Source organism: Nanorana parkeri, unplaced genomic scaffold (assembly GCF_000935625.1).
Source record: "Nanorana parkeri isolate BGI_ZX_2015 unplaced genomic scaffold, ASM93562v1 scaffold1003, whole genome shotgun sequence".
In the NCBI taxonomy this organism is placed as follows: Eukaryota; Metazoa; Chordata; class Amphibia; order Anura; family Dicroglossidae; genus Nanorana; species Nanorana parkeri.
The window spans coordinates 323,214-346,525 of record NW_017307271.1 but is presented as its reverse complement, the minus strand read 5'-3'; the positions used below and the strand labels follow the sequence as shown (position 1 = coordinate 346,525).

The following is a 23,312-nucleotide window of genomic DNA, read 5'->3' as shown; positions in this document are numbered from 1 at the left end:
CAATTCTAGGACAAAATAGCTGGTTAGGAAAAATTCTCCAATTCAGCTCACCTTCCAGTTCAGCTATGTTGTCCTAGATTGTTCACTTCTCCTGCCTTCTCCAGACTCTTCACCCTTTTGTGAATAACCCGGTTAGACTTTTGCAGACTTTTGCTCTGAAAGGTTACAAATACACCCAAAACTGTTGATTCCCAAATAAAAAAAAGCAAGAATTCCCCCCCTTTGAGCCAGAATGTAGGCTAAATTCACTCTGGTATTAAAAAAGGCCAATATTTTCCCGGGAGAAGACAAGGAACAAAGATACCAATCTGAAAACCCTTCGAATACAAATCGGATAAACCTATAACTACATAAGCCTCAATCTCATATCACATTTGTTAACTTACCGCCTGCCAAGCTGTCGTAGCTGCTCTGCACAGTCCTGGTCTGACTTTTGCTGTACAAGCTCAAGAATATTCATTGTTCTATGGAAATGTCCACATGATAAGCTTACACTAACAGCCGTTTCATGTTTGTCTCCTGTTAGCACCCACACTTTTATGCCTGCCAGTCGAAGAGCTTCAATCGTTTCCTGGACTTTGTCCTGGAGCCTGAAAAAACAACAGGCAGCTAATAAAAAAAACGAATTAATTGTAAGAAGGCTGTTAAATATGAACCATGATCACAAAAAAACTAAACACAATATATATGACAATATAAGAAAAGAAGAATCTGCACACGACATAGAAAAAAACATTTCAGCTGGCCAGGTCAGTACGGCTTACATCAATAGCTTCACCCTTCTGCTAGTCTGCTATCATGACTGGTGACATGGGTAAACAGTTACTATCTCCTCAGTTTATGAATGGAGAGGAGGTGCCCTGCACAGATCACCTCCTCTCCATTGATAACTGGGTAAATAGTAAATATATACTCCTCGGTTAGCGAATGAACAGGAAGCCTCAGGTAAAGAAATAAAACGCTTGCTCCCCTCCTCACACAGGTGCTACATTATGCACATATGGTGCAGCGCATTGTTAAAACACATCATAGTGCTTGATTTTTAGTTTTTTTCACTTTTTAAAACATTAATTCAACTGCGTGCCTTGTAATATGCCATGTTGCAATAAAATTTATGCCTGCATCATTTTATTACAACACCCACAAACAGCGCACAAACAGCACTGCAGATCAGGCGTTACCACAACATAGATGTTTAGCATAAATTCCTTATTTACAGTTTTGCATATTGTCCTTTTTTACCATTTTGCAAAAGGAGCAATTTCAAATTGATAAACATTTGTTATTATGAACTCATAAATTTAGTAGGAATCTAGTAAATTATGGGAGGGATTTTTGTGTGCGCTGATAATGATTTTAGTGTATTTTTATTGAAAATATTAATTTGATAAACATTTGTGCAACTGTCGAGGGACCTAAAAAAAATCAGTAGCACCATCTCTTTATTCTACCGGTCCTGTGCTTTCAGAAAATGTATGATTCGGGGGGTCTTTTACAAAGTCTAAAAGCTGCAGTTGAAAATGTAAAAAAATAAATTTAAAAAAAAAGGTGAAAAATTGCAAAAATGGTCTGGCCAGCTGAGGTCAAAAGTGGAATGCAGGGTCTGGCAGCGAAAGGGTTAAAGGGAACATATAGACATTTAAAATTGATAACCCTGATGTAAATAATGCTGTCTGTCGGTAATAATGCTTCAAAAAACTTCAGACATGTAAAATAATTCTCCTGGATGTAAACAATGTCAGGCTGTTTTAATGTTCCTACAGTACAGGATCTCCGATCTGTTCCCTGTGTCCTTCAATGAACGGGAGAGAAAAAGGAATGACAAGTGCACCACAGAGCTGCGGACAGCCGGCCAGTGCAAATTCATGACAGGCTAGCTAAAGAAGTGGCTGTGTGGGTATGCACGTAAATCCCACTATTTACATGCGTACCGGGACTTCCGCATTGCATAAAGAAGTTATGGGGAGGTACAAACGGTATGTATGTAAATGGGGTAGTTCGGAGAGGTTCGTATTAGGGATGTCCCGATATCGATGCTAGCATCGGAATCGGGCCCGTTACAAGGCATTTTGACAAGTGGTTGGTTATAGATTCATGCGGTTACCATGTTTTTCTAGTTTGACTAATCTGGATGTGGGGACGCACTGGGGTCCCAGCGTGCATTTTTGGTTGCGTCCCTGCACCTTATAAGGAGGAGTAGGCTACCTCCTGGTACACCTGCATGCAATCTATCAACTGCATTAATATGCTCATACTTGGAGACTCATATAGATAGAGTTAGGACCACACTTTGCAGAGGTGCCTTGGCGCAGCAGTGTGGCTTCTACATATTTTTGCCCAAAAGTTTGTGCAACTAAAACCTCTGTTTTTAACGCATACTGTTGACAGGGCAATTTGTTTGGTTGCAGGCTAGCTGGCAGGGGCGCTGGGGATTTTTTTTGTTTTGTAGCATTTTGACATGTACTTGTCAAAATGCCCCGATACATAGCACCGAAGTTTGCGCTATGGGTTTTTTTTTTTAACTCCGGTGGGCGGCGCTCCAGGTGGGGTCCTAATTTAGGTGGCCGGAGACTATATGGTTATTTTATTTCTTTCCCTTGCAGAGTTTGTTTTGCTGCATTTTATGTGTTGCAATCCACGGAGCTCTCAAACACAAGACAATGCATCACATCTTGTTAAATATCATTTTGATTTTATTACTTCTGCAATTGCCTAGACCAGGGGTCAAAATTTCAAGTCCTGAGCTGCTATCCAGGCCTTAAGAGTTACTCGCCACCAGTTGCCCACCTAACCCATACCCCTAAACACACCCTCTTAAATAATCCTATCGATGAGACTGTTACATGTTTTATGCAGAAGTTACAAGAATATTACAACTTTAACAATATTACAATAAAGCTCCCTGCCCCCCACACATAAAATAATAACCCCCCCCCTTATTAGTAAGGTCTGCAGACCTTACTAATCACTTTGTTTTCGACCCGGAGCTCAGTGAAGATCTCCGGCCGAAAGGAAGGGAGACAGACCAGCAGGAGTAGCTGCTCCCACGAGTCAGGTACGTGGTCTGAGACCGCAAGCCTGACAGGAATTTCCACTCGCCTGCACTGCATTTCCACTCGCCAAATGCGAGTGGAAATTTTGAGCCCTGGCCTAGACTATTATAGTTGTAATCAAGAAGGTTGTGATCTCACTTGTCTTCAACACCAGTTGCTCCCAGTATCTCCAGGTCTTTTTCAATGAGATTAAATACATCAGCCACATGCTGCTCCCTCTGATGTATTGCTCTACGGGCTTGTTGAAGCTGCTGATCAATCTCCTGGTATTCGTCTGCTGTGAATCTCCTGTAGGCCAAGCATAGCGTCCGCAGTCCTTTCTGGTTCAGCAAAAAGAAAAACATTAAAAGTAGCCAAATGGGTACTTGGTTATACAATAACAAGCAGCATCATTACACCCATTGTAACTGATTCAGGGAATACTAAAGTGAATCTGACCTGGCTTTAAAGCTGAACTTCAGACAGACACAAAAGATAGAATTAAGGCAGCTCTGTAATCAACATTTGGCCTAGTATTAAACACCTACAGTCCCTTACAACAGAGCTCGGAGAGGGGGAAGCAAGGAGCTAACCAGGTGTGCTGCAGTGCAAGGAACATGGTGAAAGAAGGAGACGGTAGAGGGAAAATGTTGAGCTCACCAGTCTCTGCTTTTTTTTCTTCACTGTCCAGTCATAGGCTGAAAAGGGAGGGGGGGCAAGGCCTGTAGAGGTTAAAGTGACATTAAAGTCAAAAAAATGTTGTCCCTCACCCCCATGTTAATGTTAGCACTTACCTTAAATTATGTCTCTTATTCCGATCATCTTCTTCCTCTTCTTTCCTGATGTTTTCATCTGTCCCTCCAGCAGTGTGGCGGCTCTCCGATCCAGCGCTGACTGCTCTGTCTCTCCGATCCCGCGGTGTCTGCATGCAGGTGCACGCGTCCATACACTTACCTTGCGTCTCTGCTCGTCTCCCGGCCGAGAATCCGAACTGCGCATGCGTCCGCCCCAAGATGCTTTGCGGCCGCCCGAACAGTTTCGTTTTCTCGGGCGTGAGCGCGCAAAGAAAAAAGGGTAAGTTTAAACCGGTGTTTTAGCGTTACAGGCCTACAATGTAAAACAACATATTCGCTTGAAAAACAATGTACCGCTTTTGGTACCTAAAATCCTGAATAATCATACCGCCAGGGAGGTTAATGAACTGCAAAAAAGAAATCAAGTCTCATGCCCTGTCAGACAAGGCTGTGCTGTGTGGTTTTACAGTGTAAATCTCAGGCCTGGAAGGATAGAAATACAAATACTTTGGCAGTTAAAACAGCTACCTAATATGTATTTCATTTGCGTATTTATCTGTTTGTCTGAAGTTCAGCTTTAAAAACTCTTTCAAGGCAGCAAAAGTGCTGAAGTGCTGGCATCTTGTGATGCTTACAAGTAGCGGTGTTGTTTTCTGATCATTTTCTGTTTACCCTCCAGGGAGCTTTTTGTAACCTAGAACCAGACAACCCACGTATGCTTGCCTTATGCCTATGTTGAGAGTTTAACTATAAAAAAAAAACCTTTCCAATATGTAACTATGTCTAATATTAGAAAGCATCTTACAAACAGTGATTCTTCTACCACAGAGGACAATTATTGAACTTAGCTTTATGTTATTAACCACCTCACATTAGGCCATTGTAATTAAACAGCCGGACTGTGGCTCCTTGGATGCGCGTGGGCGTTTTAAAACATCCGCGCACAAGTATGAAATCTGCTTGAATTGTAAACAGTCAGCAATGGCTGTTTACATACAAGTTTTCTGGCGGCTGTAGAGCCACCCCATCGTTTGTATTATGCATGTGGGTGTACGGGGCCAACCCACCCCCTGCCGCCGTCAATCCCGAGCTCAGCTGTGCCCGGTGCAGGCCTGGGACCGGCACAGGGGCTCTGTCACCGGAGATCAGAGGGAGGAGATCATCACACAATCTCCCTCTGATCTCCCCTCCAGTCTTTATCTCTGAATGCAGGAGTGATGTGTATTACATCACTTGCGCATTCAGCTGTCATTCTTCAGCTACAGAAGCCGGAGAGAAGCTGGTGATGCAGATCTCTGCTTCCTCAGCTTCTTTGGGGGTCCCTAGGTGACATTAGGGGTCTTAGGAGACCCCTGATGTCTCCATCAAGGGGACCCGTTACTGTATTTGATATTGCATAGGGGGCTTCTTAGTCCCCTATGTGATAACCATAAAGTTAATTGAGGGGGGAAAAAAGTTTAAAAAAAAATTAGTTTAAAAAAAACAAAAAACATTAAGTCACATATAAAAAAAAATAAAAAGATTTTTGAAAGTCCCCCACAAACATGCGTCAGGTGCGCCTATGTGCAAAGATGACGATTGCGCCGCACATGTTACATATCACCGAGAACATCGGAGCATGTGCAAGAATTCTAGGGCCCTCAGTCACTGAAAACACAAAACAAAACAAAACTGATGAGCGAAATAATCTTTTAAAGAGAGTCACCTAAGGCCAATTTTGGGTATGGTTGTTTTATGCAATTTTGCGGGCATGCACAATTTTAAAGCTTGACATGTTTAGTGTCTATTTACCCGATGTGACCCCGTCTTTTATATTTTACCACAAATGTCTCTATCTGTCTCCAAAAAGTGGTATAAAATTCATTTCAGTACAGCGTTGTTTGGCAGAATAAATGTCAGTCAAAGTACCACCACGCTGAAAAATGGCCTGGGCAGGAAGAGGGTGTAAACACCCCGGTCAGCAAGTGGTTAATGTAGCTACAGACAGCTTTGTAAAGTTCATTCATATAGTATGCATTTTAAATTTCGCTAAACCAAAAACAGAACTTACCCTAGCAAACTCATCTACATGCAGCCTTGTTCTCTCCATCTCTCCTCTTCTGACATTAGGAAGAATAGCAGACTCTGCCCCTTTGGTAAAGAGAATCTTGTCCCCTAGAAAAGTATTGATAGATTACACAAATGTGAACACATCAATAGTGTGAAAGTGTAACTGAAGCCAAAACTTTTATTTTAGTTTTTCAATAGAATAGAGAGGGATTAGAACACCTGTTCCTGTGGTTTTTATTGCTGTCTGCGTCCCTGTTAGGAAGATTCACCCCCTCTAGTTGTCCTAGTGACCGATATTGGTGAAAGAAAATGCCAAATTTTGAGTTGTCATCAGAACAGGAATAGACGGGAAATCTTCCAATGGGGTATGGTGACCCTGCTTACTTCCAGGGATTTCCCTCGCTTTGGAAGAATGTCCTCTCATTTCCTTTTGAGGCTATCAGACAGGAAGTGAAGGGAAATCTCACATATGGCAGAAACAGGTGACACCCGGGTTTATAACCCTCCATTACTGTAGCAAAAACTTGAGTTCTACTTTAACATGCAAGTCTGCAACCTTACCAGAAGGACTCTGTACAATGACACTCATTCTTCGACGATCTGCATCAAACTCCAGAACATGAAGAAGCTGGTACCTTGATAAAAATAAAGACCAGTTACACAGCTGTCTGACATCATGAATATACATCATGTTATGATTTACAGTACAGTCTTTTTTACTATACTTCTTAGGCCTGGTTCACACCTAGGCGATTGCATTGTTGCGCAGTTACCGTGTAGTTCCTTCTGCAAAGAGGTGCCTATGGGACCAAAACCGTGCTACAACTGCCCGAAAATAGCTGCTGCAACTTTTTGCGAGACAGACGATTTCGCCTGCGCGCTGCAACAGTGTGCACAGCCTCCATTGAGTTTGTTTTGCGCAATAAGGATCTACAGGCAACTAAAGGATCTTCTGCTTTATGATAATTCCATGCAGGTGACATACTTCAATCTACATGTATCTATAAGCTAAACCTTTTGTTTTGGTTTTCTTTCATTTAGCTTTGGATAGAGTGAAGGAGGATTGGAACGGTCAGGTTTAACTGTCGTCAAAGGCTCAGTTGGAGATATTCCTTCACTTTCTATCCAGTAAAAATATTTGCAGCTGACCTCCTTTATTTGTAGATGTTCTGTTAATAGAGGCACATGTTCCTTGGCAACATCTCTCCAATGAGCCGCACAAAACCGAGGTCAATAAAAATCCAACGTTACTGTTGTAAATTCCATGCAAAGTTCAAAATACAAGGGATACACCACCATAGTATCTCTCTCATTCCAACGCCCCTCACGCGTTCCACCACCTGGGCTTAATCATCGAGGTTGTATTCTTATTCCTTGGCTACTTAAAAGAACCTGCAGCTCCTAGATTGTAGTGATCAGCTTCACCTCATCCTATAGATATTGAGAACTGTATGCCAGGTTCTTGGCTTAGCCAGAAGCTGTTCATTTCTTTTTGTCAAAAAGTAACTTGCTTTAATGATTACAGTTACCTTTCAAGTTTTCCAAGAATTTTGATTTCCATTATGTCACCACTGATTCCAGAAAAAGCAACACCCACCCTACAAAAAAAATAAAAATGCAGAAAAATGACATTCACACGCAATTATGGAACAATGCCTGAACACATATACAATGTTGGTTAATACGCTTTAATAGACTGGTATTGCATTACACGTGTATTTTAACATGTCTGCATGAAGGATTATCCGGGCAGAGAAATAAAATTGTGAATATTTAAGACATTCTATGCAGCTAATTAACCAGAAGAAATATCTCACTGTGCTTTTTTATAACTTTCCCTAGAGCAGGGATCTCAAACTCTATTCACTCGGGGGGCCACTTTCCAAATGTTATACTTCACACACAGAGATATGCACACATAGAAACACACACACAAGCTGAAATATGAACAACCCCCCACAACCAGAATTACAAAAACTAATTTACACATGGTGCCCAGTCGTCTGGCCCACGTTACACCTGGCAGCTCACCAAACTGCTTCCGAGGTTGCTCAGTGAGAGGGGACTATCTCCATATATGGTGGAACTGTCCGATAGCCCAAAGGCTCTGGTCACAGGTGAACACGATACTTGGTATCCTCACCAAACAATGCATACACCTGACCCCGGGGGAAGCATTACTGAACGTTAGATCACCTGACATATCCAAAAACGAATTTCGACTCCTCACCCATGTCCTTACGGCGGCAAAACAGGTCATAGCACACACCTGGCTCTCGAATACCCTGAGTATCGCAGCAGTTAAAAACAGGATCCACTGGACTATGATCAACGAGAAGCTAACTGCAAAACTACTCGACAGCTTACCCAAATTCAATAGGGTATGGGAGCCATGGGTGGCAAATTTCTTCCCACAGAACTTTGATCGAACTTTGCTAGACACATGACCCTGAAACCCACCCCCCGATAGTGCATACTACACGTCAAGCGATACTCCCGGGCGCCACTGTCCTCCACTTCCCTACACCCCACCCCCTACCTCCCCATCTTATCTCCTCCCCCTCTACTCGCCTCCTTACAACTGTCCTCCCCTTCGCTAGGACTGTATAACAGCCCTCATCCCATTATCTTTTGTCTACCTTTCCATACTTTCCTGCTAAAACCTTTCCAAAACCTTGGTTACAGCCAGTCTGCTCGGCTAGACTGACAAGTTCATCCATCAGGTGGCGGTCATCAGCAAACGACCTCACATGCTATGTACATGCTGAAATGGACATAGATAATGTACTGTGCTACTGTATCAAACACCATGTGCTGTTACTACTTGATGTCTGTAATACGTGCACTACCACCTGTAACGGATGTGCAAGTTTTGTGTTTTCTACCTTTATATGCCAATAAAAACCTATTGAACAAAAAAAAAAAAAAATAATAATTTACACATAAGGCCCCATTCACACCTATATTTCAGGTGCGATTAGGGAGTTCTGCGTCAGGAACTTGCGTTTTCCTGCAGCAGGAAATGTTCTGATAATGATATTGTTGCTTAGACAAAAAAAAACATAAAAAGCAAACAGTGCAGAAATATCACTGTACAGGTCAAATTCTCTCACCTTTTCGATGCTTCTACAAGTGCCTTTTCATCTGGTGAAGATGCATAGTATTCCATTTGGGTGGATATACCATTGGAGAAGCGCAGACCGTCAACACAGCTATCTGACTGGTTATGACTTATTTGTACCGTGTGGCAAAGGGAGACTGCCTTGAAGAATAGTTCTTCTTCAACACTCTAATAAAATATAGAGAGATAAAAAATAAATACTTTTAGGGCCCAGTCCCACTACAACATTGCGGTAATGCGTGGCAATATACATTGGTGAAATGTGGTGCTCTGCAGCCAGCGCATTTTACCACAAACCAGATCAGTGCACTGCCGTGTAATGTGCTGAAAGGCACATCCGTCAGCAAGGTACATTGAGATGCCATCTAAAATGAATGGCACCGCACCAACATATGTACTGAAATGTGCACTGCATTAAAGCACAATGTAGCACACACATTACTGCATCGTCATTAGAAAAAACAAAACTAAGAAGCTCTTATTTCCAAGTCTACCTACTCAAATGCTGTTACTGTAAAAGGGGATTTCACCTAAAGGGAAATTCTCTAATTCAATATTGCCCTTAATACTGTAACATGAGGACCTACACCTCAAACAACCCTCTCTGACCAGGAGACAGTCCCTAGTGAGTGAGCATGGGCTGCCCTCAGTGTCCCAGTCAAATTGTTCCCCTACAGAGGCTAAAATCAAGTCAAACTCAGGTATTTATACTAGTTGCATTCAAAATACATCAAATTATTAATTTTTTAATAAAAAGTTCCTGAAGACAGGAGAACATTAGATTCAAATAAAAACAGGCTTAGCTTTATGGGTGACATGTACTCCACTGGACAGCTGGAAGCTGCAATAGGTAATGCTCACTCATAGGAATGAATGGGGTCACAGCATTTCAGTAAGGCCATCAACCGGAGAACTTTTTCAGTGCAAAGCCTGTACAACATGGCACAGTGAACATAACTGGAATGGGGAGTAATTGTCCTTTAAGATATAAAATGAGAAAAACCTCACTAGGTATAAAGAAAGTTATTTATGATTAGGATGAATGTATCCCAGTATGACTCCAACAGACAGGGTAGGAATATATTTCTCAGATATTCTTTTAACTTCCTTCCTAAATACTATGCTAACAAACTGTAGGCTAACATGAGTATCTTCCCAGTAAAGTATGATCTAGAGCTCAACCTTTTTGCAGCCAGGCACCCTTTATAAGTAAGCAAAAACATGTGGTCCCTCCAAAATCCATATCAGACCCTTATACATACACCCTCCTAAAGGAGACTGTACAGCTCACATCACATGTTACAATCTAACTGATTGGCTGCAAATAGGTTGGCTTATTTAAGACATTATATTGCATTGTTTAGGTAAATCCAAAGCTCACCATATACACTGACTGTACATGACGTGATGTGAGCTTTAGACTAATGGATATTCGGTCATGCATGATAAAGAAAAATATCTTACCAAGCTTGTAGAGGCTCCATCAGGAAAATCCAAGGTTACACCTTCTGGCACAAGTTTTCCGTTGATCTCTTGATATTTAATTCCATTTACTGAGCACTCCCTAAACTGCATCTCATTTTCTGTCAAAGTTCCTGTTTTGTCTGTAAACACATATTCAACCTAAACAAATCAAAACAAAATATTACAACACAAAAAAAGTGACATTTTGTAATAAACAATTAGCAGGTGAAAATGTATTAGTTCTTCTTCCTGGTTTGCCTAGGTACTGGTTAAGTTGGCCATTCCACCACTCTACAGGACATGGCACCATTCTACAGCACAGCCTGTGACAATACTTCATGTTAGGACAGAAAACCTTTGCTCCAGGACAGATGGCTCAGATTAAAGTGTGAAAATAGATGACAAAAAAAGAAAAGGAAACTCAAATTGAACAAATGCATATATTATTACAACCTGAATCCTTGTCTGAGTAACATCATCAATAAATAGTGGCACAGTCCAAACGCTGTCTTCAGCCACCGAGAACAATATAATTACATTTAATTCATTCTGACAGCCCTCTGGGACTAGACAGTGACAGGCTTGGGATAGGGAAGGAAAAAAAATATATTATGAGCTGCTTCACAGAAAGGCCAGTTGATTCATGGACTAGCCCAATAACAGATAGCAGAAAATCAATGAAAAGATGAATTCCATCATGAGCTACCAGAAAAATGTGCAGCATTGGAGCCAGACACACTACTAAAAACAGGCAGATTGTAGCAAAGCAGTGATGCAGCAAGCACTGACTGAAATGATTTTGCATACACCATTATAAGAATAAAACTAGCTTTTGCTACAATATTCAGCTTCAATCCAGAGATTTCCTCCTTATTACATTTCTCTGTTAAATATTAGGTCTGTATAAATCTGTTAAAATCTGTTCAACACATTCTTTTCCAATTCATTTTTCTACTAGCAACTAGATGCATTGACTGAAGTGGATGTGACACATTATGATATACGACTATGCAGCAACCCACCATGGTCACTGAACTGATGTGTGCATCTGTGTGTCTCTATACCATTAGGAAAATGATCACAGAATGACATCTGTAAACTTATAGAAATGCTTTGGTGAATCCTCTGATAGAACATGCGACCATGACACTAAGTGATGAGTAATGTGAATTGGAAACTGAAATACTGAATAGGTGATTGAAAGTAAAGGTGTTAGTCACTTTAAAAAATGACTGACAATATTGCCATACACTATAGATTTTAAGGCCTGGTTCACACCTAGGCGTATTGCATATGCGCGTCTGTCGCACGTTTTTTTACCGCGATTCGCGGTAAAAAAATTGCGCGACAACCGCGTGTTTCCGAGGGCTACTTGGCTGTATCCCAATGGAAACGCGCAACAAAAACGGCCCAAAGTAGTACATGTACCTTTTCAGGCGTTCTTGAGGCATACAGCATCCTAAGCTATCTAGTGATGATTTCTTATTTATTGCTAGCTCTGAATTTCAGGAAGTCAGTGAGGAAAGCCTACATATGTAAAAAGGATAAGTATTGTAACCTTTTACTACAATCGTAATACCCTAGATGTGCCTTCATAATTTCCGTCTCATTTAAGAGTATACAAACATGAAGCTTATTTAACAATGGATATAGCCTCTATAATGTATATAGTTTTTCATATAAAAATTGTTACATTACCTGTCCCAGCTCTTCATTCAGATCAGAAGTGTTCACCTGCGCTCTCTGATTACTTTCTTCATGGTAAAGATCAAGGTCCCAACCAATGAAAAAGGAGCCAAGGAATTTCTGCATCTCCACCGTCACATACAGTGAAATAGGGATGATAAAATTATAAAGAACCAGGAATGCCAGGAAATCAGAAATGAATTTCAAAATCTGGGGAATAAAAGGAAATTATATCAGTGAGATAGGGCAAAATAAACACCACATTCTTGTAATTCAAGAAGAAAAATGAACTATAATTATATACCGTATTTTGCGGTCCATAAGACGCACCGGACCATAGGACGCAGGGAGGTCCGGCGCGCCTTATGGAGCACTCGACAGACTGTAGCTTCTGACACAGCTTCTATGACAGAAGCTGTGACAGAAGCTGCAGTTAGTGACCGCTGAGACAGGTGGCGCTGTGATTACAGCGCCACGGTCTCAGTGATCACACAGAGCAGACGAAGAAAGTCCGTTCTTCGTCTGCTCTATGGTGATCTCGATCGTCGCCGCTGCTCGGTTTTAATACGAGTGATCTCATTAGATCACTCGTATTGAACGAGCAGTGGCTCCTGCTGCTGAACTTGATCGCCGCCGCCGCTGCTCGGCTTTAATACGAGTGATCTCATTAGATCACTCGTATTAAACGAGCAGTGGCTCCTACTACTCGCCCGGCGCCCGAAACTGCATGTCTCGGACGTCGGGATTCGCTCCATAAGACGCAGGCACATTTTCCCCCTCCTTTTGGGGGGAAAAAATCTGTGACAGAAGCTGCAGTTAGTGACCGCTGAGACAGGTGGCGCTGTGATTACAGCGCCACGGTCTCAGTGATCACACAGAGCAGACGAAGAAAGTCCGTTCTTCGTCTGCTCTATGGTGATCTCGATCGTCGCCGCTGCTCGGTTTTAATACGAGTGATCTCATTAGATCACTCGTATTGAACGAGCAGTGGCTCCTGCTGCTGAACTTGATCGCCGCCGCCGCTGCTCGGCTTTAATACGAGTGATCTCATTAGATCACTCGTATTAAACGAGCAGTGGCTCCTACTACTCGCCCGGCGCCCGAAACTGCATGTCTCGGACGTCGGGATTCGCTCCATAAGACGCAGGCACATTTTCCCCCTCCTTTTGGGGGGAAAAAAGTGCGTCTTATGGAGCGAAAAATACGGTGTATATATATATACATATACATATATACATATATATACACACACACACACATACTACAAGCCTAGATCAACTAAATGTGGAATGACCATTTTCCTCAAAGGTTAGGGCATTAAAGTGGAAGACATCAATGTTTTTATAGTATAACCTAGCAGAGACCCATTTTTAGCCAATGTCTATAAAAAGGTTTCCGCAAAGAAATCTTCACCCGGTCTGCTTTGCTAAGAGTTCTTTTTAAAAGGGCCAGTCCGATGGGGGGCTTCTTCCCATATCTACACTTGCCACTCACAGCTTTTATGAATCACTTTATGTATAGATGGAGATATAAGCGTGTAGTGAGGTTAAAAATCGCTTGTAATGAGGTTAAAAATACTCAAATACTTTTTCTCAAATACTCGCTGGTACCAATTACGGTACCTTTTTTAGTGTCATGTGACATTTTTCTAAAACAATACAGACTGATAATTTTAGGACAGTGGTGGAGCAACAGGGACCAGTCACAGCTGCATCCTATCTACAGTCTATAACTGGCACATAAAGCTCTAATATGAGTACCATATTTTGCGCTCCATAACGCGCACCTGACCATAAGACGCGTCTAGGGAGGGTAGGGTTCTGTGCGCCTTATACGGTAATTCATCTATACATTTAGCGGTTTGCCAGGAGCTAAGCATAAAGCCAACCTAAGTCATGGTTTACACCTAGCGTTTTGTAGCGCCTTTTCTGCCCTAAGAACAGTAAAAAAAATCTGTCGCTTGTAGCAAAACACCCGTCGCTGGAAAAAGTGAGCTTTTTGGCAGATTAAGTGCTTCTTGGTCCCATATATTTTAAAAGAAACACAAAAAATGTGTTTTGCTGTGTTTTTGCATTTTAAGCGCATTTGCATCAATGAATTACATCAATCTCCTCGCAAAAACTAGCAACTTGATTTATGCGCATAAAAGGCTTGCAAAAACATGCAAAAACTGTGCGAACACATGCAGTAAAAAGGAGCGTAGAAATGAGAAAAAATACTGTTGCCTAGGTGTGAATCCAGCCTAATGGGGTGACTGCAAATCCTGGTTCTGAAAAACTGTCTGCAGTCCACTTTTTAGGGCTTGATCACACCAAATCTGGACCAGATGTGGATGAGTTTCTGCATATGCAGTGCGTTCTGGCACTTTTTTTTTCTCTTTAGCCTAAAATGGGCTTTCAGGTGTAGTCCAGTGCGTTTGCATGCGTTTTGGTGCGTTCCAGAGCAGAAAATATAGTGCCTGCTGACGTTTTTTCCACATGCACTGGAACTGAACTCTGTAGTGTAAACTAGAGCCCAAAATGCCATTGGAATACATTGGATGCATTTTTAAAGTGCTCTCAAAGTGCTCTGCTCCGCACTTGGTGTGAACAATCCCTTAAGTAACTCATCGTGTGCACTGTGCATGACATGCATGCATAACAGGATAGGCTACATTATGCTTTCTAGATTATTTCTTTTTAAAGAGCAAGAGAAGTCAATACAAAGATCAGGATACAAAACATTTTCCATAAACACATTAACACATAGTATCAACAGAAAAGAGGACCCAAAATCACCATCAATCCAAAGATTAGAGCCAGCAAGGTATCCAGATAACAAGGAGATAAGGTCTCTCAAGCTCACTTTAAAAAAAAAAAAATTATAATGCTTAAGACAAAGTGAGATCCAGAAGAAAATAAGGAAACAAACCCAAGAAAAGTGATGGAGGAGAAGGGCAAAGAGAGCAGAACTGGAAAAACTGAGTGAAAGTATAGTAATAAGAGACTAGAAAAAAAGAAGCAGAAAAAACAAAAAAGGGGGCCACTCAAACACACGGTGACCGTGAGAGACAAAACAGGGTGTGGGAGCTGACTGACACAAAAGACAGAGCCCAGGAGGGTCCTATTCCCCTCCATGCAACACTTCTGCACCCGCAAACCACCACAGGATCTCCGTCGCCGCTGACAATGTCACACACCAAACCTCTTGGTGAGTAAAGAATTCACTCCTTTATACATACAATTGAGGAAACCCTGAAACTTTGCCATTGTTTTTTCCTTCTACATTGATCGGGATTCCGCACAAGGACCAGGACCACACCTTGGGACGTCTTTCCAGCCCCAAAACGTGATCCCACGACCACATCAACAGAAGTGTCCCGTCACCACACCGCTCATCACATGCAAGCGCTCAAAATCCCCTCTTCACCACCACACATATACGCATCCTCATTCACTCATCTTTCCCCATCCACACACCCCGCACCAGACAGTCAAGCTGCTGCCCTCCCTTTTACCTGTTCAGTCTAAATGTGCCCATACACCTTACGATAATCATATGCGATCAACTTTTCGTACGACAATCGTAACGTGTGAATAGAGTGCCCGACCGATAGTACTGTACAATCGTACGACTTTTGACGGTCAAGCATGTTTGAAATCTTTGGTCAATCGTACGATGTTCGCATGGTTGGTGGCGTTTCCGGCCGTCAAAAGTCGTATGATTAACACTGTGCATGCGCAAACTAAAATAATTGCGGCCAATTACCGCAAGTCGTCCAGGTGTTTTTTTTTTTAACTACCGCTGGTTGAACCTAGCGATAATCGGGGCAGGATGGTTCGATCATCGGACGAAAAGTTTTGTCCGATAATCGTAAGGTGTATGGGCACCTTTACAGTTGGACACCCCGGTCCAACCTATATAGGAGCAGCACACGGGTCGCCATCAACTACACCACCCTGGGAGTGCGCTAATCAATCAGTCTCCTTAGAACTTCCCATTCCCCCTCCATGCATCCAGAACCACCAATGTGCTTTTATTATTCGATTATCTTAGTACACTCTGCAGATGAGTTAAGCTAGATAAAGAGACATCATGCAAATTCTCAGGCACTGCTATAACCATGTCACTGTTGTAAACAGTGGGAAAATATGGACACACCAGTGACTATACTTTACCATCTGTTATTCTGGAGAAAGTAATATGCTTATGTAGTTAGTGTAATAAAACATGTGCATACAAAGTGCTTTCGTATTTCTCACCATCAGTATGTGCCGACAGTGTTAGAGGAAGTACTGAAAATGATGTAACCATTTAATGAGTGTTGCACACAGCAATCAACCATTTAATGTGTTGCACACAGCAATCAGGTAGCAGAACAGGAAAAAGCATAAGTAACAATGCTGTGACATGGTTATGTTGGTGAAATGACTGATTTAGTATTTTTGGGACTATACAAATTAATAAACACAACCATTAAATAGACACCTGATTTGTAAAATGATGATATGGAATATTCATGGAGCTGGGGATCAGAGGAGTTTTTGGAAACACTGACACCCTAGATTTGTAGTCTTGTTTTATTCTGATAGTTTTCTATCTAGAACATTTCATGAGAACAGGAATACAAGGTTCAGACACAAGCATTCAATCCTGCATTTGCCTAAGCAACTCAAACAGGAGGCAGCTGCAATCCCTGAGCAAAGTGTATCTGACGCATAAAGCTGCACAGACCAAATGGGTACAAAGGTCAAATGAGGTTGGCTCGTAATTGCACTTCACTGACAAGTCTCTGTTATTGCTTCTTCTGGCTGCACACAATTGCAAACACACATCCAAATCAAGTTGATTAGGACTGGTAATTATTTTGTGGGCACACACAGGGATTTCCGAATAATGCAGCCTAAGGCTTCATTCACACTGGCACTCTTACATTTAGCCTGTCCTGGATGCAAAGAATGCTACGATCACACAACAAAGCTAAACTGAATGCAGCTAAACGCAAAGCCTGAATTACACCATTGCAAATCAATTACATGCATTTAGAAATGTGCCCTAAGGCTGGGTTCACACCTGGGTGTTTTTCAGCGCTGATCGAAGCGCTGGAAAACGCTCAGCAAGTGAAATCCCATAATTTCCTATGGGCATGGTTCCCACCTGGGCGCCCTACGCCCAAACAAGTACAGGAGCTTCTTTGGGGCATATTTCCGCACGTATCCATTGGTATTCACGAGTGTGGCTCGGGGTTAACAAAGCGATAACCCCGAGCCACACTCGGGAATGCAGCGTAGGCCTTACCTTGTCCGCGATCCCCGCTGTGTTCTCCGGCCGCTGCCGTCTTCCGTCCCTTGCGAGCGTCCGCGTTGCAGGGGGCGGAACCGGCGGGAAGTTTGAAAGTTTAAAAAAAAAAACCGAAAAAAAGATGGCAAAAATAAAAACATACCGCCAGGGAGGTATAAAAAATACAGTCGAACGCGCGTTTCACTGAACTGAAAAAACACGCCTATAGTACGCCCAGGTGTGAACCCAGCCTAAAGGCATATAAATGCCGGTTGGACACTGCAAGAGTGAATGAGGCCTACTTTTCTACTTTGTGTGTGGGCAGTCAGGCATGCAACATTTCTGTTTTCTAACAACACCACATAACAGTTCCATTAAGCAGATGCTGAAAAAGCACCCTACTGCTCACCTTGCACTGTATTATACCCTGCATCTGTATGTGAAATGCTATGTAAACTTTCTAGATGCGCAATCATTTTAGCAGCCATTTACAGATGAGATGACATTTGTACAAACCTTACTGCTATTCCTGTCGTGTTCAGTTTTTTGGTTGTACCATGGCTCGTCCCATTTGTCTTCAGCTTGCCAGGCGTACTTCAAGATTGTGCTTAGAATAGCCTCGAACAGAAGGATGATCAAATATACCAGCAAGAAACTGTTCATGGACCTGCACATAGACAACAGATAAGATACTAAAAGAATGTGTCCACCATTTCCCAAATAAAGGATTCTTATGGGGCAAACCCCACTAGGCAATAACAGCTGTACATGTGTTTTCTAAATATCCTGTGTTTAGATAATTAACTGAGCTCGTAATGCAAAATATACATTTCATTACCACTGCTGACCTAGTCTAGTATGAATGTACCGTTTTAACACAACTGGGACCTGCAAATTCAGTGCCAAAAGTATGCAAAGTGAGTTACAGCAGAATGGCCATTAAAATATGAGGGTGATTTTTTTATATCAAATGTTTTCATAATTAGGGCTCATTCACACAAGCATGAACAATGCCACCTACAGTGTCTAGTTTTGTATGCATCTGCACGCAGCAGATGGGTACATTTAGGCAGCTGTCTCTGGCAGCGTAAGGTTGCACTACTTTCAGCAGCATTATAGAAAAGCTATGTCCAGGACAGTATATTACATGGAATGCTTGTAAATGCTTGTGCTAACATTTACAAGTGTACATGGACCCTATTGGTCACTGTTCACAATATGTAGCCAGAGACGCCTGCGCCAATGAGTAAGCATTCATTCAGAATTGCCCATGGTCATTCTGTGCATCTGCAACATGAATGATTCAGTCAGGGGCAACATCTCAATATCAACAGTATGTAGTCGGTTACACATTGTTGATATCACCATGTAGGCCCTGAGCAGCGGTGACAACCATTAGAGTCCACTTGCTGTACATATGTACACGCAGCACAAAAATTACATGTGCACAGACAACATTTTAATCAGGATCTTGCTGCCAGCAAAATTCTGCATTAAAGTCGTACGCCACTCAGAATGAGCCCTTACGGAAAATACATTTAACAGTTGGCTGTTAAAACACAGTGCTAGTATATGTCAGAATCCATATCCAACTATGTCCAGATAGACAAAGACTCCAAAGACAGTCAAAGTTGCAATAGAGAGGTTTAAAAAAAAAAAAGAAAAGAAACTAATCTTAGAATAGGTGAGCCAAGGACCAAATTGCAATCCATTAGGGAAACCTTGGCCAGACCTAAAACGATTTTGCCAAGGAGAGTGGGGAAAAAAAAATGTAGGATGTAGAGTGCTGTCAGCAGCAACTGCAGTAAAAGGGGATTATGAGGAGTATTGAGCACTGATCATTTAACTTTGTGTCACACTAAAAACTTATCCTGTGGGTTTATATACATTTATATATGCTTGCCTTAGAGAGGAACTTGACTCACAGCTTTAAAATAACACACCTTTAGAAATGTTTAGTAATGACACTTCTACATAATTGCCGGCTTTGTATTCTTTGAATACCTTGTTTTTCTTTTCCTCCCCATTCTTCTCACAGTGGCCATTTTTTTTTACTAAGGGCAGATTATTCCATCTCCCTTTACTTCCTGGAAGTCTGGCACAAAGTTACAAGTGACCATGCACATCATCTCAGGGGAGGAAAATGCCTTTCCCTGAGATCTCGTGAGATTACAAATGAGATTTCTGCCCTGCTGATATAACCTTCCCAGGATGCAATGCTTGGCACAGATTTCATCACTAATGTCTAAGTGGACCCAAAAGAAACAGCAATTGTAAGTAAAAGAAAAATATATGTTTGTTTAACCCCTTCATGACAGCTAGTTTTCAGGTTCTGTTCATAAATGACTGACACATTTTTTACATTTTTGCTGTGTGGTTCTTCCACGTCAGTAATATACTTTCTTACTAAATGTACCCACACATATTATATATTGTTTTTTAGTTTTTCTTGTCAGTTTATATCAAGCAATCACTATGACAGCTTGATAAATTAACTTTTTTATTTTATTTTTGGCTATTAGGCTGATCCAAACTTAGGAACAGCTAATAATAACCTTAGAGACTGATCCTGACTTTAGTCAGATTCAGATCTCACTAAAAGCTCTTTGATCGTGCCTAGATGATTAGAAATGATACATTTCACTCAAAATAGATACTTTGTATCCTTTCAGTAAAATGTATCTAAACATCGTGCTCTCGAGCTGTCAAAACAAATAGCAGAGAGGTGAGGTGAGTCACTGCTGCCTCTCTGCTATTTTGAGCTGTCAAATACGGGATCGCAAATTGCGGTCCTCTATTTGCATGTAACGGCTTCATTCTTTCATTAATGAAAGGAAGAAGCTTTTACAAAAAGCTTAATTATTTCATTAATTAATGCCTCAATACTGAGACATTAATGAATGACTGTTAAATGCTGAGAATCAGCAAATACCGGCATTACAAAGCCTGATATAACTCGTCACGTACAGTGTACGTGGCCAGTCATATAGGCACAAAGTGACAAGACGTACACTGTACGTCTCCCGTCACGAAGGGGTTAACTAATGAATGTAAGATGATTTCCTATCAGCATGCAGAGCTGCATGCTGATGTGATTTTTAGTAAAAGGTCCACTTTAAAGCATATATAAACTCAAGAGCAAAAAGTTTATATATTGCAGCTTACGAGTTTGTAGATGTGGTGGCTGTATTATTTATTTATTTTTTCCCCGGTATTTGTACCTGGTGATCCTGTCAGTATCTAGGGTGATAAAGCCAATGCATTGTACTGTATCTATGGAGGAGCAGCATGGTCACCCTAGGACAGGACTACAGAACACCTTCCCTCGCTTTTATAACATAGGGTGGAAGTGTGCTAAAGTCCTCAGAAGAGAATGGGAAGGCTGATAACACTGTTTGAGATTTAAATTCAGTGCACAAGAAATTACAAAGACACAGGTGACATTTCTCCTGCCTCCCATAATGCAATGTGTGGTGCCAACATCCAATAGTCAGGCCTCGGCAATATCAGGTGGGGGCATGGAGGTCAAACCTATCACTAGCCAAAGATATACTCAATTTTTTTTCTTATTTTTACACTTGAAAATGAAGATATATTGACAACGTACTTCTCCACAGCAGAGCGCTTCTGTGATTTACACTTATAATTTAAGGCCATTTTTGCCTCCATTCCCGTGTACACAGCAACTCCTACAAAACAGAAGCAAAAGAAAGCATAATTAGGAATCACAAAACATCTGTAGCAGTACTTTCACAGGGTTTTTACAACAGTTGCAAATGCTTAGATCCAGACACAGCCACAAATAGAAAAGAACTAAAGTATACTAAAAATGGCCTGGATGGGAAGGGGGTTTAACACCGCGGATGTCAACTGGTTAAAGATACTAAAGACAACTAATAAAATAGGTTCACCTACCTTTATAGAATCAGCCACATTTCAGTACAAACCATGTTCTAAACTACATTGTGCTGACTGGAGCTGCCCATACACCTTACAATTATCTGCAGATTTTCTGTGGTCAGATGGAAAAGGTGTAACAGATTGGCCCAGGTGGAGATGACTCCATCCACAGTTAAGTGTAGATGGAGGAATCTGTTGCACCTTTTCCATCTGACCACAGAAAATCTTCTACACTTAGGGCTGTCATGTGTCCATTTTACATGAATCCAGTGCTTAACGGAATTCTTTAGGTGGGTTTAGGAGAACAAAGAAAAAACCAGGTCCCTCTATATTTTTATAAACTTATATAGTCTTTCTTGTCCTCAGGACTCTTGTATCTCCTTTAGTTGTGTTCTTAGATGATGCAGTCTAACCGTTCTTAAAGTGAGTTCACATACACTTTAAAGTGAACCTGTGCAGGTTTATTGTAATCTCCCTTCTCCAGTAGCACAAACTCGTCTTATGTTCACTTCCCTGATCTGTTCAGCTGTCAGTGGAAGCAGTAGATGTTGCCCTTTGTCAGAGTCACTTAAATGGCAGCTTACATAAGGCTATAGACGCTCTCCATGTGACAGCGCTGGTGCTGGGTGATTGGTCCAGCGCTGTCACATGGAGTAAGTCGCATGCTATTCCATATCTGGAAGTACAGCTCCTGCTGACTGAACAGACTGGAGGAGAAATGAAGGAAATGTAAGCATGTTCAGCTGTGGAAAGGATCATCACAGCAAATATGTCGCTCTGCACGACACACAAAACATGTCAATGGCACAGTGCCAGTCATTTAATGAAGATCTGAAAATAAATACTCGCAACAATGATTCTTGCAAGCTAGAGAAAACAAAAACATCCACACACAATAAAGAGCGGAAACTAGTCAAAGTTAGCGAGTTAGAAGTAAAAACATTAAAAAAATAGTAAATGTACCAAAAATTTCCTTTGTGTTTTTCAACCGTGCTCCCCGAAGTAGAAGGTTTTCTTGTCCAAGAGGTCTGAAGTAAACAAGAAAACAGAAATAACACATTTTGTAGAAGAGGCGCACTTTTGTTTTCTTATTGAAAAATGCAAAATCCTCAAAAATGAATCCTCCTAGCAGATCTCATGAGAAGTAACTACAAACCACTGAAATAGGAATTGCTTACTGTAATTTCCTCTCGATATGATCTACTTTCATTACAAGAACTATTCACTTCTACACATAGTCACTTCAAGGGTTAATCTAGCAAAAACGAAACTGTTTTACCTTACAATATCTTCTGAATGTTGTTGTATGTTCATCCTTCCAAGAAACCTAAGGGAAACATTATTTATAGAATTAAAACAAGCAAAGAATCCAGGTTTGGTGCAATGTATGAACTGCCTAGCTACAATTAATAATACAAAGCATAAATATCATATTTTAGAAGTAAAGCATAAATGTATCATGGTAAAAAAAACAACAAATGGGCTTTTGTAAGAAATCACAAAGAGACAATTTATTACGCCGCAGTCAGGTCATACCACTGCTTTACAAAACAAATACAGCACATTATGTAGCACAGCAATGTAGTTTAGAAATGTGCTTTGTGCTCCGCTGGGTTTAGAGTACCTAAAAGCCCGCAGAAATGATAATCGTCTGAATGGATGTAAAAAATAGAAAAAGCCAGGAGAGCACGGACATGCATTAAGCAGAGAGAATTCCAAGGGGCAATGCAGGATGCACACCGCAGATTGCATTTTATGAATAGGCCATAAAATACAGGCTGCGGTCTGCGTAACCAAGCAGAGTATAACAGACAGCGATATCAGTTCTCCATTATAAATTGGCCCCAAAGTGTACTAACAAGAACATTTATGGCAACCAATTTAAGTCCAACTGTCATTTACACAGATCTGATCATGAAAAAAAGGTCTGTAGTGCGCAAAAAGAGATTCATATTATTCCTTTGGTTACATAAGCTCCAAACCTCCTCTGCATCTCACACTGTAGCT

The 23,312-nt window shown here is 41.3% G+C and overlaps 1 protein-coding gene across 3 annotated transcripts in view; it reads right to left on the bottom strand.

Annotated features, from left to right (window-relative positions):
- ATP11B (ATPase phospholipid transporting 11B (putative)) overlaps window positions 1-23,312 on the bottom strand; it is a 124,814-nt gene that overhangs the window by 57,147 nt on the left and 44,355 nt on the right. For all 3 annotated transcript variants that reach the window (XM_018567062.1, XM_018567063.1, XM_018567061.1), the window contains exons 8-19: window positions 22,585-22,632; window positions 22,269-22,333; window positions 21,013-21,094; window positions 17,922-18,072; window positions 12,159-12,356; window positions 10,461-10,619; window positions 8,989-9,164; window positions 7,405-7,473; window positions 6,437-6,510; window positions 5,877-5,980; window positions 3,192-3,373; window positions 387-590 (exon numbers count right to left, since the gene is read on the bottom strand). In XM_018567062.1, coding sequence (XP_018422564.1) covers window positions 387-590; window positions 3,192-3,373; window positions 5,877-5,980; window positions 6,437-6,510; window positions 7,405-7,473; window positions 8,989-9,164; window positions 10,461-10,619; window positions 12,159-12,356; window positions 17,922-18,072; window positions 21,013-21,094; window positions 22,269-22,333; window positions 22,585-22,632 — 1,512 coding nt within the window. The remainder of the gene's footprint in view (window positions 1-386; window positions 591-3,191; window positions 3,374-5,876; window positions 5,981-6,436; window positions 6,511-7,404; window positions 7,474-8,988; window positions 9,165-10,460; window positions 10,620-12,158; window positions 12,357-17,921; window positions 18,073-21,012; window positions 21,095-22,268; window positions 22,334-22,584; window positions 22,633-23,312) is intronic.